The following is a 16,452-nucleotide window of genomic DNA, read 5'->3' as shown; positions in this document are numbered from 1 at the left end:
TACGTTTTGCAAAAAAATAAATGCTATCACTTAACGCTTTTTTTTATTTTTATTAATGCATAAAACAATACAGAAGTAATAACAGATAACAACAGAATACAAAAACAACAAAAAACAAAACAATGGGGGGAATAATATAAATTAAACATATTGACAAATTATGAGAATTACATGACACTGAATCGCTTCACACGTTCGCGTTTGTCATTTCCGGAAACACCGGAAATACGTAATTGAACGATTGAGTTCATTGTTTTTACTTGGATCTCGAGTGTCACATTAGCAGTTACAGTAAGGTAAGTTGAAATACACAGCTTACTCTAGAATTAATTTGTTAGAGCCTACATTTTGATGTAGGTTCTAACAATGTTATTCGCATATGCGCAAAGCATTTGTCGTCTCCTGCACCATAGAATGGGCTTGAAAAGAGTCACCGATGTGCTAGCTAAGCTAAGCGCTGTCAACCGTTATATCAGTCCTGTTGCAAATTATTTTAGTATAACAGTAAGTTACTCCCCTCGTTAAGACTAATAATTTAGATCTAATAATTTAGAATAAAAGACTTGTGCTTTGTGTTTGATAGCTCTACATGCACTAGCCGGGTCAACATGAATCTAAACTGATGTTTTCTTTACTACTTATAATAACTGTATAACGTTAACTGTACTGTATCATAGAAACAATAATTTCTAACTCATAATTATCAGTATGATAACAACTTTGCTGAAGAAAATCTGTTGTGCACAATTGTACTGCATGCCTTCTGCCCTCTTATTTATAGTTTGAATATTACAACAAAATAACCTTTTAGTATAATTGTAAATGTCCACCATCAGGTCATCATGGTACACGTGTCTTTTTGCTGTCAAATATTTAATGATTTTTATAGAGTAAACGTAAGAATACATTTTATATTATTAGTAATATTGCAAAATGAACTTTTACTAGACTGTAGCAACCCATGTTCACACACACATATACATGTATCAAGTCAAGTGTGATAGGCATCTTAGGAATGTTCTAAATAAAACTAGTCACTCTTGATCATAAAACTAAGCAATTAAATATCATCTTACTAAGACATATTTTTTGGTGAAATTGTATGACACTGTTGTATTTAAAAAATATATGATTTTATTTTGACTATTACCGGTAATTCATTGGTATGTCAGGCTTCACATGGTTAATCTATAATCATTATACATTATAAGCCCAGTTAAAAGGAAATATTATTAAGCTGTTCTCCCTCTGGTGTTCTTAAGTATTTTTTCTCAAAAAAAAAATTTATTTAGATTTTTATTTTTATCGAAATGGTTCAAAACTTGATAAAGGTTTTGGCACTTGCTATGTGAAAAAAAAAATCATGGACATGATTCGAAAAGGTTAAATGGTCTTGAAAAAAATATTTCACTCTTATCTTGAGTTTTGTGCTTCTCACAATAAAAAATTACAGCATTGGAAATGAATGGGAAACACATCTCATCTAGTGGAAACGTTTGGTACTGCGGCCCAAACAAAAGATTTTCTAGCAGGTTTAGAGTAAAGCATGTTTTGGAAAATCACATAAAAATTTAAAATAGTATTTTGGTGAAATCTTTCATAACAATAAACTTAAATTTCTATAACTTTTTAAAACATTTTTTCATAAATTCCCCTAAAATACCATATATATATATATATATATATATATATATATATATATATTAAAAAAAAACATTGAACTAAAATATAGTACATTTATTTAACTGGAAAAAAAAGTTAACCTTATTGTCTGCCATTGGCTTAAAATAGGAAAGGATCCAAGTTTTAGGCTCATAAGGAATTCATGTGGTGAAGAGTTCCGAAGTTCCATTGGCTTTGTGGCATAAAATATTAATGCTAGTCAGGGTGCTGGAATAACAGATCTACTTGTGCTTGATTCCATTCTCAATGATTTTTTGTATGTTATTGTTTTACAGTAGACCATGAGTCTGCCAGCAGCCCCACCCAGCTATGCTGAAGCTACAGCAGGAGATAAAGAACAAGGAGCTGATAGCTTCACTTACACTTCCCAGCTGCCACCAATGCCACCACCAACCATGCCCATGCACCCCAGCTGGGCTTATGTGCATCCCGGCCCTAGTATGTGACATTTTATTACAGCAATTTTGGATATGGACGCACAAATGTTTAAATGCAAGGAACCTTATCTTTACTGTAAGAAAAGTCTGAGGATAAAATTATGTCTGTCTTTTCTGAACGTTGTTAATAGTGCAAAATGTCTCTTTAGGTCCAGGATATTCCAACGCGTATGCGGCAGACATGTCCTCACCCTTCTCTGATCCGAGCTCCAGCAGCAGCTTCGATGGCCTGAGTGGAAGCACCTGGGAGGACAAGAATGTCCGCCGCATGTTCATCAGGAAGGTGTGAAAGTTCTCATTTAATTGTTTTTCTATTTGCAGTCTGCTTGACAGTTCAAACATTATTAACAGATATGAATTGGGTTGGATGCAAGTAAGCGGTCTATATCATTAAATGAGTTTGTTGCTCATTTATAATTAAAAAGATGTTCAGGTTAATCAGGGCTCATGAGGCTGTTATTTGAGATTTTTACTCGGCCTGCCAACATTTTTACTGGTCTCACAACAAACAAAATGCATTTTATTCATAGCAGCATATTTGTATATTTGCCTCTATATATACAGTAAATATGATTCAAATATTATACCATTTTAAAAAGGGGTGGTGGGGTGGATTGATTCACATATAAAACGTAATTCTATCTTTGCTGATTCGCTTCACAAATGAAAAAAATATTTTTTCTAAACTATTACATGTCTTTAACTTCGTGTAGAGTGTTATAAATCACAATAAGCCGCAAAAAAAGGACTCAATCCGGTCAACTCAAAGCTCGCGCTAATGGACACAGCCGAAGCGTGAGTTCAGATGTCGCGTCTCAGATGCATGTGATCCCGAATTCAATTGTCTTTTACATTTACATAATTTGAATGGTCAAATACACACACGATTATGTAAAAATGCACATCGTGTGAAGTATTCACATAAATGTAGTCTGTAAAATCAGATGTGTAACATTATATTAGATCCATGCATTGTTCTTAAAGGGACAGCAGTTTAATAAACTGTTGGTGCCTGTTTTGTTAATTTAATTTTTTTTTAAACCCAGAAAATCAGTCACTGCTTTTGACTGAATCATTTTTGTATCTTCATTATGAATCGATTTATATTTAACAGTGAAGACTAGGGCTGCACGATATTGAAGAAGAATGCGGTATGCAATAACTTATTAAATAATGTGATATTCGACATGTGATTCATAGGATATTGCTTTTGTGACCACCCTGTATATTTGGGTCACAAAACTATTTAAGTATTTGTATATATTTTATTTTGTATTTATATATGTCTATTTAAATTTTTAGAAAACGGTTAGTTACAATCCTTGATTCTGATTGGTCAATAGCTGTGCTTTATTCACGATAAAACACTATGACCGCTTCACCCAACGGTTCTATGTATCACTACACAACACCCCTAGCAACCACTCTTAGCAACTTAAACACATGTTTGATCTCATTGATATTGTTCATTGTAGTGTACCTGCATTTACAGTAGACATAGCATTTTCCTTCAGGTCAGTCCTATATTCATAATAAAAAAATCCATTTGAATGTCCGCTGCGATATCTTGTCCTTAGTTAACAGTTAATGGGTTTTCCGTGCCTATAGTCATCTGTCAGTTGCGTCTTCCTTCTCCTATTCTATTTTCCTATTCTATTCTATTTCTATGCTATATGCGTTGACCTAAAACTTTGACTTTTTGCACCTTTTTTGAAGTAGCCTATTCAAATCATTCAGATATTGCAATCTGTTGCGATATGTCAATTTTAGAGTTAGTGATGTCACTAACCCCTTGAAGAAACTTATTGTAGTCCCTACCAGCCGTTTGTTGCAGTCCTTAAAAATCGATTTCTGTAAAATAAAATACCTCCATTTGCTTTGAACTTTGAGCTATGTAACTTTGCAGATGTTGTTTATGCTCAATCAGCAACATTACACACTAACTAAAGTTAGAAAAATTTAATAATAATCAACCACCCCTTTAAAATATGTAAAAATAGAAAACAGTTGTAGTAATATTTAAAAATATTACTGCATTTTTGATCAAACAAATCCAGCCTTGGTGAGCATGGGATACTTAACTTTTTTATTTTTATTTTTATTGTTCTGACCCCAAACGTTTGAACAGCAGCGTACGAACCATCTAGTTATGAAAGGCATATATATTCTTTGCAGGTCTTCTGCATCCTCATGGTTCAGCTCATGGTCACATTTAGTGTGGTGTCACTCTTCACATTTTGGTAATTGACACACACAACTCAATTTTATCCATTTATTCCACTTTTAAAAGAAAGCAATGTCACTGAAGACTGTCCTGTCTTTCACAGTGAGCCAGTCCGGAAGTTTGTACAGTACAACCGGGTTTTCTATCTGACCTCATAGTAAGTGAACTACACACTGTGCTCTTTCCTCTTTAGAGGCTTTAAAACTTTATATATGAATTATGTTTGTTACCCTGTGAGTGACACTGCTATGTTTTGTCCAGCATGACTTTCATGGGAACATACCTGATGCTTGTGTGCAGCACAAACGCACGGTAAACAGATACTGTTTGTTATACACTGTTCTTGTATTTGAGTTCACCTTCTGGGTTACATAGGAGATGTGTGATATCAGGAATTCTGAGGTTCTTTGATATCCATCACTTATTGAACAGTGTTTATGTTTCATCTGCAGACGAAGATACCCAACCAATATGATCCTTCTAGCCATTTTTGTAAGTAATCTCATTGTCTTACTAGTTAAATGATAGTAAATGTTATAAACAAGATCTTTCAAAAGAGAAGGATGAATATTCTTGTTTTATATTTTTAGACTTTGGCAATGTCCTATATGGCTGGCATGCTCGCCAGGTAAGACAACATTTTATTTTATTTTATTAATATAAAAAATTGACCACTATTAGAGGTGAAATGTTCTTTATAATTATTAAGAGGAATTATTTTTACATTTTTAAATCTCTAGACTAGAAAATGTTAGTGGATATTCACAATTTGAAAGTTTAGAGTCATTGCTCTTATTATATACACACCATTAAGGTCACTATGTTCAGTCCATTAAATAGTAAAATAGGGGACAAAATGAACCCAATTGTAGCCATGTACACTGCCGCTTGTATAGTTGTGTGTGTGTGTGCGCTTGTACAACTATCTCTGTGAGGACTATCTTTCTTAGGCCCTGTTTACACCTGTCATTAAGATGTGTTTTGTCAATCCGATCACAAGTGAACAACGCTAAATACTGGTGTAAATTGGGTCTAAACATTTTGAGCTTGTCTAGCTTAGATCACTGCCAGAGGTAGTCGAAAACGCATTCGACCGGATTGCTTTCGTAGTGCAGACGCTCATGTAGTCGAATGTGTTCGCACAGCCACAAAAGACGCCTACTCGTCTCCACCTACTGACCTTAATGCCTATGAGAAGCGCGCTTGCCAGACGGGATTTAAACTGTGTCGGCTGAAGACGAAAAACATACCAAGCACAATGTTCTCTCACCATTCCTGATTTCTAACACACACTCACAGCTAGATATTGCATTGTGTCAATGAATGTCCTCTCAAAGATAGATGTACAAGAATATGTGCGTGTCTAATTTGCAACACTACTTTCACTCTTTCTATATACAGCTACCATAATACCAAAGTGGTGATGTTGAGTGTGGGCATCACAGCACTGGTGTGTCTGGCCATCACACTCTTCTGTTTCCAGTCCAGGGTGAGCTCATTTCATCTTCAACGGCTTCTGTCAAGTGCTTCATTTATGTGCCATTTGATAGAGCATTGTCTTCTGTCATCTAGGTTGACTTCACCACCTGTCACGGATTACTTTTCTCTCTCATGATGGTGCTGATGGTAACCGGGCTTCTGCTGTTCTTTACTGCACCATTTGGATATGTAAGCTTCTAAACAGATATTTAAATATTCTAGATTACTTTGAAGCTGTCACTATTATGATGTGTCAGTCCGAATCCGATTATTTGTGTATCCGAGTGGAGTCTGATCAAAATTATTGACAGCCCACACTGTGTATCGCAACTGTTCAGATCTGATTTGTGTGTCCTGTATGGTAGGTATACGCCAAAAACAACAACTGCAACGTGGTTGTCTTTTTTACAACATGACAATGTGTAGCTGCCGTGCTGGACTATTGCATCTTCTGAGGCAGCGGCAGAAACGTAGGAGGCTGGTATGCGTTTAGTCTCCGCCGGTCTCAAAACATGTCTCCGTTGTATTGTAATTTTCTGCTCGACAGGCACAACTACACAACCTTGTTTCTCCAGCGATATTCAGTGTGTTTCCTTTAAAGGGGTCATGACATGGGTTTTTTTATTTTATTATTATGTTCCCTTAGGTGCAATTATAGTATTACTATAGTTTTTTTTACAAAAAACTTTTAAAATGTAGTGATTTATGACCCTTTCCCACCCTGTTTCTCATCCTCTGATTCAAACAGTCTGTTTTGGGGGTGTTTCCCCTTTAAGAGTTCAGTGTTAACGCCCACTGTTATGATTGGCTAACGTCAGTGCCTATGCATCAATTATTAACGCCCCCAGCCAGAACCTGTGCGGATTCGGCGTATTTAAAAAGTAGTTTAAAGTTTTAAATACATTACTTACAGTTTGCGTCGTCGTTGTTGAGCCCAGAATAGTCGGCATGGACTTATCTTTGAGCAGCAGTTTTCTGGCAAAGCCAGCATCATTTTGGGATTTGTTCTCAAAACAGTCATCCATCCTTCAAAGAACAAACGCTTAAATTAACACTGCCGTGACTGAGACGTCCGCAAAAAATAAAGTGCATCCATTTTCCCCTGACGTCTGGATCTTTCGCAGCGTATTCAAAGATGTTGTTTGTCCACAGCCAGGAACAGCACATCTGCGGCATCGTAATTTCCCTGTACACAGACCCACTCGCTGTCCGTCGACTGAACACTTGTGAGGCGCGCGGCGCGCGGGCGCGACAATGATACGAAATGAGCGTAGTCTTGCGCTTAAAGCGTAGTTGTCTTGTGACGGAGGCGGTAATATGCAAACGCTGGTACGTCACTTCGTACCGTGACGTCACTTCTTACCATGGATCCAGAACGAGCTGTATTTAGAGCTTGATTAAATAAATGATTCGTTTATAATGGGGAGGACGTCTTAAGCTATGAAACTTGCAGGACGTTTTAATGACACAAAGACCTCTTATATACCAAAAGATCAAGGCAAATTTGGTTTCTCATGTCATGACCCCTTTAACAAGTCTGATGTTTACGTTTTTCCTGGCTGGCATGAGAAAGTGACAGCGCAAAATCTGATCAGAGCAGTCAGGCTGAAACGTATTTCCAGACAAACCGCATATAAATATAGCTCAAAACGGATTTGTAAATTTTTTTTTTTTTTTTTGCTGTTCACACTTGCTAAATAGGATTGCATTCCAATCGGATTTGGACTGACACTCTGAATGAGGCTATAATCACTTTAAACGTATTATATTGGAATCATACTGAAGCCATAATTTTGATATCGGTCCAACCGTAGAGTGTCTACTCTGTCTGTGGTTTTAGATACCCTGGTTGCATACCGCTTATGCTGGATTTGGTGCTCTGGTTTTCACTCTGGTTAGTACCCTCTGGTTATGCAATATTGTCATGGTTATGCGTTTCATACAAGATCTAATAATCTTCCTTTTGTTGTGCTTTAGTTCCTGGCGTTCGACATGCAGCTGCTGATTGGCAACAGACGGTACTCTCTGAACCCAGAGGAGCATGTGTTTGGAGCCATCTGCCTCTACATGGATGTGGTCTACATATTCCTCTTTTTCCTTCAGCTCTTTGGGAGCCGGGAGTGAGGTGTTCATGCTATACCTGGGCTTGAGCCTTTGTCCTCTGTTACACACACACACACACACACACATACACACACACACCCACCCTTCTCAGTTACTCCAAGGTTTGGTGAGGAGTGAACAGTCTTCCTTCATTCTGTGTGGAAGTTGAAGTTTGATGTGTGCTGTTATTTTCCTTCTGGTCATGGTTAGGCAGCTCTTTGCACACCTAGTATGCACCCTTGCTGCAAGATAACCATACTACCAATCAGATGTACACATGCAGGGTAGACAATCACTGCACATCATTTTTGTGATTTCACTTAAAGTGATTTGAAATGCCCTAGGTCATCTGCATAAAAAAGTTTAGAAGTCCAGCATTCTATAATGAGTTAAAAAAAAATCAATGTGTTTTTGAGTGTGATTTAGTGGGGAATATAGTGACACTACTTGTCAATGGTTATTATCCCTTCGTTTGCACGTTGTATAGTTGAAATGAATCTTAAACCTTGCAGGCACTTAATGTGTAACGGTCTTTTCAAACTGAGTTTTGTCAATCAGCAACATTGTGCAGTAAAATTGTACCAGAGCCAGAGAGGCCCGTATGTGACACTTTGTTTTCATCTTGTGCAATAACCTGCTCTTGACTGGGGGTCTGAAGCTAGACCTTACAGGAACTTGTTGCGGTCAGTAAATAGTTTGTGCCTCTGAATGCTGGTTACTAATGAGGTTTCAGTCATGCTGTATGAAGCCAGTGCAGATTTATAAAAAATATATTGTGTGCCAAATATAGCATCTTTAGATGATGGCACTTGGTCCAAGTCCAACAGGTCAGTTGTGAGGTCTGCAATATACGTCTATAAATTCCCTGGTAAATTAACTCGTAAGTGTGTGTGATGCTTGGGAGTTTTTACTCATTTTCAAGACTCATAATTGCTTTTATTCACCTTTTAAGTAAAACGTTTTAGATACTGAATTATCAGGTCCTGACTTATTTGAAAAGAGACGACTTGTTACATTCAGAAGATCTAATGTACTTTATGATAGGTTTCAAGCACATAGGGCTTATTTCCCATGGGCTTTAATATACCTCTCTTGTCTCTTATGAAAGTATAGATGTAAAGGTCCGAAATTTTCGCACGTTAAAAAATAAATACGACCTCATGTTGTGTCAATCACGCTTGCACACTGACAGTGAAACTTTCGTCCGTCATGAAAAAATTCGGATCAGGTTCGATTTTCTGCTTTTTTCGCATCCGTAGCAAACATTTTGAATGGTGTTTTGACAATTCAGAGCCACCGAATCACGAATACGAAAAAACGTATGCAAAAATTTCGGACTGAGTGTGCAAGGACCTAAGAGTGTGTTAACATTTTAACTTGGGAAACCATTGCTTTATTCTAAGAACTTAAAATAGGTTTTAAAGTCATTTACACTCTATCCACATTCCTCTTTGCTTGCATTTTGTACTGTTTCTGTAAACTACACATTCATCTTTTTGATGGATAGATGTTTTATTTGTTGCAGTGGATTATAAGAGATTTGGGTAGAAAGCCTTACATACCCATACACTTTATTTCTCGATAAAGGCTATGCTAACCTACATTATTATTATTCAAATAAATGGCAGTTTAAAGAACACAAATTTATGTTTTGCTTTTAGATGGACATGTGCAACTTTGTTCCCTTTTTAAGATGAAATGTATAAAGGCTTTACAGACAGCTTAATTTTAAGCTTTTTTTCAGAGGAAGGATTGAAATATTAAGTGATTTGTATAATTTTGTTTTGTGAAGTTATTATTGTTCATGTGAATATTACGTGTGAGTGACTGTGTATGGATCACCCTATGCCTTTCCTATCCCTCTCTTTCTGTGCACTTCTGTGTCTACAAATGAATACGTTTAACCTAAAATTATTGCATGAACTGTGATGCAGAGACCCGCTGTGTGCTAACCTAGAACTGAAAAGACATTATTACAAAGCATTCCCTCTTTTTCCTGTTAAAAAACTAATGGCGAGTGGGTCATAACAGGATATTGTGTTGTTTTGTAACCTCATTTGTGCTTTAGTAAAATAAATAAACAGAACAGTAAATCATAAATTTATGTGTCTTTTGTATGCTTTATTCCTTGTGTTCAGTAACTTTTTGTAAGTATTTGAATATCATCTGTAGACCTGGCTATTTTTTAAAAAAAAAGATGTTGTTTTAGAGAATAGTTCACTTAAAAATGAAAACCCTCAAGTTGTTTCAATCCTATCTGAGTTTCTTTCTTCTGCTGAAAACAAGGGAAGATATTTTGAAGAATATGTAACCAAACGGTTATAGGACCCCATTGACTTCCACAGTTTTTCCCCCCCTATGGAAGTCAATCAATTGTCTGGTTACAGACATTCTTCAGAATATCTTGTGTTTAGCAGAGGAAGAAAGACATTCATACAGGGTTGAAATAACTTCAGGGTGAGTAAATGATGACAGAATTTAAATTTTTTTAATGAACTATTCCTTCAACCTATTTTCAACCTCTTATGTTTGTGCTGTTGTTTTACAACCAAAAATTGAGTCATTTCCTGCAGGATTATGTAATTAAGAAACTGGTTCTTGACAACAATATTCTGAAGATAAAAAGGAAAAAATAAAGACCTATTTTATTCTTAGAAAAGGGACAAAATTTATCAAAAAATGTTACAAATATTTTTTATTGAAACTAATATGATTTTATAGTAATGCCATTTAAACTGCCAGACATTAAATATAATACTGTAATAAATAATTAAATAAATATGTAATAGTAGTGTTATAAACCCACATTCAGGGCACAATTAATAAAAAAAACAATAAATCTTGTCTATTCTCAAACTCGGGCGTGTCACGTGACCACCACGCCTGACGTCATTGCTTAATCACAAATATGGCGCTGCGCTCTTACTGTCGGCTGCTGGCTGCACAGATAGCTCGTTTGAAGCATGGTGTAAATGACTGTACAAGAAATGTATCCGCTTCCAGTTTATCGTTTGCAAGAATTAAATCTCTGCGTGAGTCGGCCGGAGTGTTTGTGCTGTCGAGCCGCTGGCACAGAAGGTCATGGCATCCGGCTGTCAGTTCTTCACAATGCACCAGAGAGAAGCGTCATTCAGACACGGCAGGGTTCAGCAGGTGGACTCTTGCGTGGGGTGTCATGGGTGAGTTTACTTGTAGATTGTCTGTGAATTGAAAACATTAGCATCTGCATTTGACACATGACGTAACATGCGTGATGATGTCATAACGTTCATGATATTTACGTAATGTACCACCTCGACCCAGGGTGACCTCTGCTCTGTATAATGATTACATTTATCTGACACTCTGATTTGCTTTTGCATCAGCCTTTTCACTTTTTGGAAGCTCTGATGAGAGGACTGAGGAACAAAAACTTGAGGATGAACTTATTCTGCTCTTGAAGAAAGCCAAGGTATAGTGTGATGCTTTGAGTTCTCTCTTAACAGACAAACAAGTATCACATTCACATCAAAACAGTTTAATCTACATTAGTCAAGCATAGCGTAGTCTGAGACCACACACAAAAAAAGTGAAAACAGAGGGACAAAGCAAATATTACGATTTGTTTTTTTTTCAGTTCAAATTATTGCTTTGTTGTTCTGATAATGTCATTTGTGATTAAATAGTTTGTGTTAAATAAAATAAATATGTAAATTAGAAGACATTTCTAAAATCTGCTCTAAAAGGGAACATTATTCACTTTGTAAATATATTACTATTATATAGGCCTAGATACACTTTTTTTGTGGGTAAATCTGTCAACTGAAATCTGCAGACTGGCTCAAACTTTCAGCAACTATCGCTGCCTCGTCTAAAGTCATGACCAAAAGGTTTGGTGGTGACAATTTTTGTGTTTTGCAAAGTATGCTGCTTCGGCATTTTAAATAATTGCAAAAGCTATAGCTAACATCATTTCACTAATTATATCATCTTTACATGGGAAAGTGTGTACGAGTGCTAGTCTGGTAAAAATCACTCTATCATTTTGATTGGATCATACGAACAGACTGAGTGCTGTAAAAGGAGGAAAGAAGTGCTTCCAATCATTGTGTTCTTGTGTTAGCAATGGTTACATCCAAAGAAAGACTTGCAACCATCATCACTTTTATGTGATTCAAAGAATATCGGACCTGAAGACCCATTTACCAGATGGCAGCAAAGAAGCCACTTCTCTCCAAGAAAACATCAAGGAAAGACTGAAATTCTGCAGAAAGAACACGGATTGGACAGCAGAAGACTAATGCAAAGTAATTTTCTCTGTTGAAGCCCCCTTCTGACTTTTTGTAACATCTGGAAAATCTATTGTCCAGAGACGAAAAGGTGAACGATACCATGTCGTGCCAACAGGGAAGCATCCTGACTGAGCCCAGCCATCTTTCTTAATCCTATAGAGAAACTGTGGTCAATCCTCGAAAGATGAGTGGACAAGCAGAAACCCACAAAGTGTGATAAACTCCGATCATTAACAAAGCAAGAATGGATTGCCATCAGTCAGGAATTGGCCCTGAAGGCGATATCCAGCATGCCAGAGCAAATTGCAGAGGCTATAAAGAAGAAGGGTCAACAATGTAAACATTGACTCTTTACATATTGAATATTTTTGCCAATAAAAGCCTTAAAATCTTATGAAATATTCATCACTGTTTTCCAGTACACCATAGGAACATGTAAAAAATAATCTACAAATACTGAAGCAGTAAACTTTGAAAAACACAAAATGTATGTCACTGCCAAAAGTTTTGGCCATGGCTGTAGATTTTAAACGGGGGGGGGGGGGGAATCATCTTGTCGTGTATTTCTGTCTTTAATATGAAAAAATAATAATTTTCATAATGTTTATTTTATAAGACTGAATGTTACTAAACCTCCTTCACAGTACAGCATGATGACTGGGGAACTGGACGCAGCCAATGTTTTCTTACACAAAGCTGTCAGACTGGCACATCAGATGCACAGTAATGATGCCATTATATATACGTACAGCCTGGTATGTTTTTTTTGTCCTTTGTCTTGTCCTCCTTTTTCACCTAGACCAGTCCATTTTTTTCCTAGAGTTCTCCTTGTTAAACAATACGTGACCCTGGACCACAAAACCAGTCACAAGTCGCACCGGTATATTTGTGGCAATAGCCAACAATACATTGAATGGGTCAAAATTATCAATTTTAGGATATTAAGTAAAAGATCATGTTCCATGAATATATATTTTTTAATTTCCTACCGTAAATATGTATAAAATAAAATAAATTGTGAGTTGATGCAGCAAAATCTCGAACATAAATGGACATCTTCAAAGACGATTTTCTTGAATGTTTCGAATGTTCGTTTTTTTTTTTTTTTTTGCACCCTCAGATTTCAGTGTCAAATAGTTTTATCTCGCCCAAATATTGTCCTATCCTAACAAACCATACATCATATGGAATTTATTTATTCAGCTTTCAGATGACATGTAAATCTCAATTTAAAGAAAATGACCCTTGTGACTGGTATTGTGGTCCAGGGTCACATATATTACATGACAATGAAGATTAAATGAGAGCATAATTTAGCTTAATGTTCCTCTCTCTTCACAGATGGCAAATCTTGCCTTTGTCCAAGGTCAGCTGGATAATGTGAGTATGGTTGCACTACTCCACTGACTCGGTGCTCTACATTAGTATGCATCTGTAGTGAGTGTGACCATGTGACTCTGTTTGTTGTTCTTTGTTGCAGGCTGAGAAGCTGTTTAAAGCAGCCATGAGTTTCATGCTGTCAGGGGGAACACCACAGGTAAAAACACTCAATGCCTGAATATTTCTGCATGTAATTACTTTTTTATGCAATGCTCATTACTGATTCCTTCATTTCTGAACATTGGTTGACTAATTATCCTATAAACAAATCAGAAACAGTGAGAAATGTTTTTTTTTAAACGGCTTGTACCCGTTTTGTCTCAAAAGGATGACAATGCAGTGATTGAGATGTCGCTGAAGCTGGCCAGCATATATGCTTCTCAAAGCAAGTGAGTTCTGATCCTCTGCTGAAAGAGTGAAAAGCGGGATAAACACTTGACTCATTCGACCTGTTAACCTCTGCGCTGTTCAGTAACTCGTACTTTTCATTTCCAGGAACGAGTTGGCGGAGCATGGCTTCCAGTTCTGCACTGAGTCTTTAGAAGCCAAGATTGAGAAACAGAAGGACCTTCTTCCAGAAAGCCTGACAGGTATGTTCGGTTTACTTCCTGTGCAAACAGGTGATTTGTGTTTTATTCGACCTCTTACTAAATGTTTGCTTCAATTAGATGAGGAGCGCAAAGACACCAGGCTGCTGCTCGGTCTTAGTCTGGATGCGAGGGCACGTTATTTGGCAGCTAATCGTCGTTTCACAGGGTCTTGCAGGGATTACCGGCATGCGCTGCAGATCTGCCAGGAGGAGCAGGGAGAGTCCCACCCACAGGTGACGGTCCCTTTGTAAGACATTACACTGGTTTGCAAGTATAAATGTACTGGTGGTACATATATCTTAGTCATATTTATTCAATCAAAATAATTCCAGTCATTTTACAAGATCTTCTGATGGTCTAAGTGGCAAGAAGGTGTTTGTCCCATTAAATGGTATTGTGTAATGAATCTGTTTCAGACCCTGGTTCTGATGAGTGATCTGGCGACCGTTTTGGACCTGCAGGGGAAGCACGATGAGGCGTTGGCTCATGTAAAGAAGGCCGTTGAGCTTGCACAGGCAGCGGGTCACCCTGATCAACATGTGCTGCTTGGGAATATGGCAGGAATTCTCATGCACAAAGGTTCAACTGCTCGCTTTAGTTACACTGACATTTACCATTTTAACTTGTTTTAATACACACAAACTACCATACAAAAGTTCGGGGTTAGGAGGATATGTACATATTCTTATCATTATCAATGTTGAACAGTTGCTCAACTGCTTAATATTTTTGTAGAAATCATAGTCGATTCTTTGATTAAAAAAAGAACAGGATAAAAAACAATTCTGTCAGTTTAATGCAGCCTTGCTTAAACAAATTTGTTGACCCCACACTTATGAATATTATATTATATTGTTTTATAATTACAAATAAAATGATTATAATATTAAAGAATATTCTAGAAGATATTCTCAGGGATACACAATTGTCAATGTTGTTTGTCTTTTGTTAACCAGGGGAGTTTGAGGAGTCTGGTAAACTGTATCAGGAAGCCCTGGCTCTGGCACGTGCAGCAGGAGATGAAGAGGCTGTTGAGCAGCTTCAGGAGGGACTGAAAGAGCTGACGGACAGGAGAGACAGGCCAGCGGAGAGCAAAACTGATGAACAGGACATCAAGCAATGATCCAAACAAAACACTCCTGACTGGAAGTATAATATACTTGAGTAGAGCACAACATTAGGACAAATGTATCAGTTTTTGTGCAACCTCTAATTCAGTACACAACTACAGTACATTGTCTAATGCCCTTTTTATACCTTACCTCCCATTAGACTTATTTTGTAGTCTTGCTCTTGGTCTGTATTTAATGATTTCTCTGTAAAACAGAATCAGGGAAGATAGACTAGTGGACTGATGACTGAGTGATAAGTCAGAAATGCTGTACATCATTTTGTCTGTTGAAATAATGTGCAATGAAACATGTAATCGTATTTAAAGCCAGGTTGTGTTAATGTGTTTGATGTGAGAAGTTATTTGATAAACATATGAACAAATATTTGGTTTACATTTTTTTTGTGGTTTTGACGTCCTAAAGCATGCAGTGCTTTCTTTATCAGGAACATTAGCAATGCCCTGTAGAGGTCAGTATATGTTCATATTTCTTTGAGTTGAAGATTTCTTTGAGTTGTTAAGTCTAACAGGTTGAATTGAGGAGTCAATACTTTAAACATCAAGATGCAGAAACCTAAGTTCAGTTTCTGTTCAGTTTGTCTTTATTCATTTATCAACTAATATTTGGTTGTGGATTTTGAAGCAATACATAATAAAATGCAAAAAAAAAAAACATAATACGTAAAACCTTAAATATCTAATTTAACTTCCACACTGAAAGATTGCATCTGTTTAGCTTACAATATCTTTTTAATGAAAATATCAAATGCTTTTCAAAATGTGTGACCAAAGTGAAGCTGGTGCCTAGAAGTTTCTCTGTTATTTTTAGTGCGTCAATTTAAAGGAAAATTAGATTAACTCGGTTACTTAATAACTGGCCTTGAATCCTTTTCACTCTTTAAACCATTAGTCAAATGTTGGTCTTATTCTCTGAGAAGATGCTCTTTTTCTCAATAAAAGTTAAATATTCTCTCATTCTATGGGGTAAAAAAAAAAAACACCTTAAAAGATCCAAATCAGCAGCTCTGTCAGATTTGTTCTGTGCTTCACTAAAGATGTTTTCGACAATTCCTTTTAAAAGACCTGCTGTGTCATCATGTTACCAATGTATTTGAATCCACACATGATATTTTAAACCTGTAATTATTAATAGTGGGAACAGCGAGTGCAGTCT

The 16,452-nt window shown here is 36.7% G+C and overlaps 2 protein-coding genes across 4 annotated transcripts; both read left to right on the top strand.

Moving 5' to 3' along the window:
- The first annotated feature begins 164 nt into the window (after nucleotides 1-164).
- Nucleotides 165-10,023, top strand: faim2a (Fas apoptotic inhibitory molecule 2a). The gene is made up of 12 exons (XM_079612505.1): nucleotides 165-296; nucleotides 1,959-2,121; nucleotides 2,270-2,403; nucleotides 4,296-4,360; nucleotides 4,448-4,501; nucleotides 4,606-4,656; nucleotides 4,797-4,836; nucleotides 4,935-4,972; nucleotides 5,746-5,833; nucleotides 5,917-6,012; nucleotides 7,664-7,717; nucleotides 7,801-10,023. The coding sequence occupies exons 2-12, from the start codon at nucleotides 1,965-1,967 to the stop codon at nucleotides 7,945-7,947; spliced, it is 924 nt and encodes a 307-aa protein (XP_079468631.1). The 5' UTR covers nucleotides 165-296; nucleotides 1,959-1,964; the 3' UTR covers nucleotides 7,948-10,023.
- A 771-nt stretch (nucleotides 10,024-10,794) lies between these two features.
- Nucleotides 10,795-15,939, top strand: ttc19 (tetratricopeptide repeat domain 19). 3 transcript variants are annotated; one of them, XM_079613579.1, is made up of 10 exons: nucleotides 10,795-11,105; nucleotides 11,292-11,377; nucleotides 12,842-12,952; nucleotides 13,539-13,577; nucleotides 13,678-13,734; nucleotides 13,905-13,966; nucleotides 14,073-14,167; nucleotides 14,246-14,400; nucleotides 14,584-14,746; nucleotides 15,124-15,939. In XM_079613579.1, exons 1-10 carry the CDS (start codon nucleotides 10,835-10,837, stop codon nucleotides 15,288-15,290), a joined length of 1,206 nt encoding a protein of 401 aa, XP_079469705.1. In that variant the 5' UTR covers nucleotides 10,795-10,834; the 3' UTR covers nucleotides 15,291-15,939. The 3 variants fall into 3 exon arrangements, with proteins under 3 accessions (XP_079469705.1, XP_079469706.1, XP_079469707.1); XM_079613581.1 differs by having other exon boundaries at nucleotides 11,061-11,105; nucleotides 12,847-12,952; nucleotides 15,124-15,658; XM_079613580.1 differs by lacking the exon at nucleotides 12,842-12,952 and having other exon boundaries at nucleotides 10,809-11,105; nucleotides 15,124-15,658.
- Nucleotides 15,940-16,452: the final 513 nt, after the last annotated feature.

This window comes from Phoxinus phoxinus (assembly GCF_949152265.1).
Source record: "Phoxinus phoxinus genome assembly, chromosome: 5".
NCBI lineage: Eukaryota > Metazoa > Chordata > Actinopteri > Cypriniformes > Leuciscidae > Phoxinus > Phoxinus phoxinus.
This window is presented reverse-complemented; position numbering and strand designations above follow the sequence as displayed.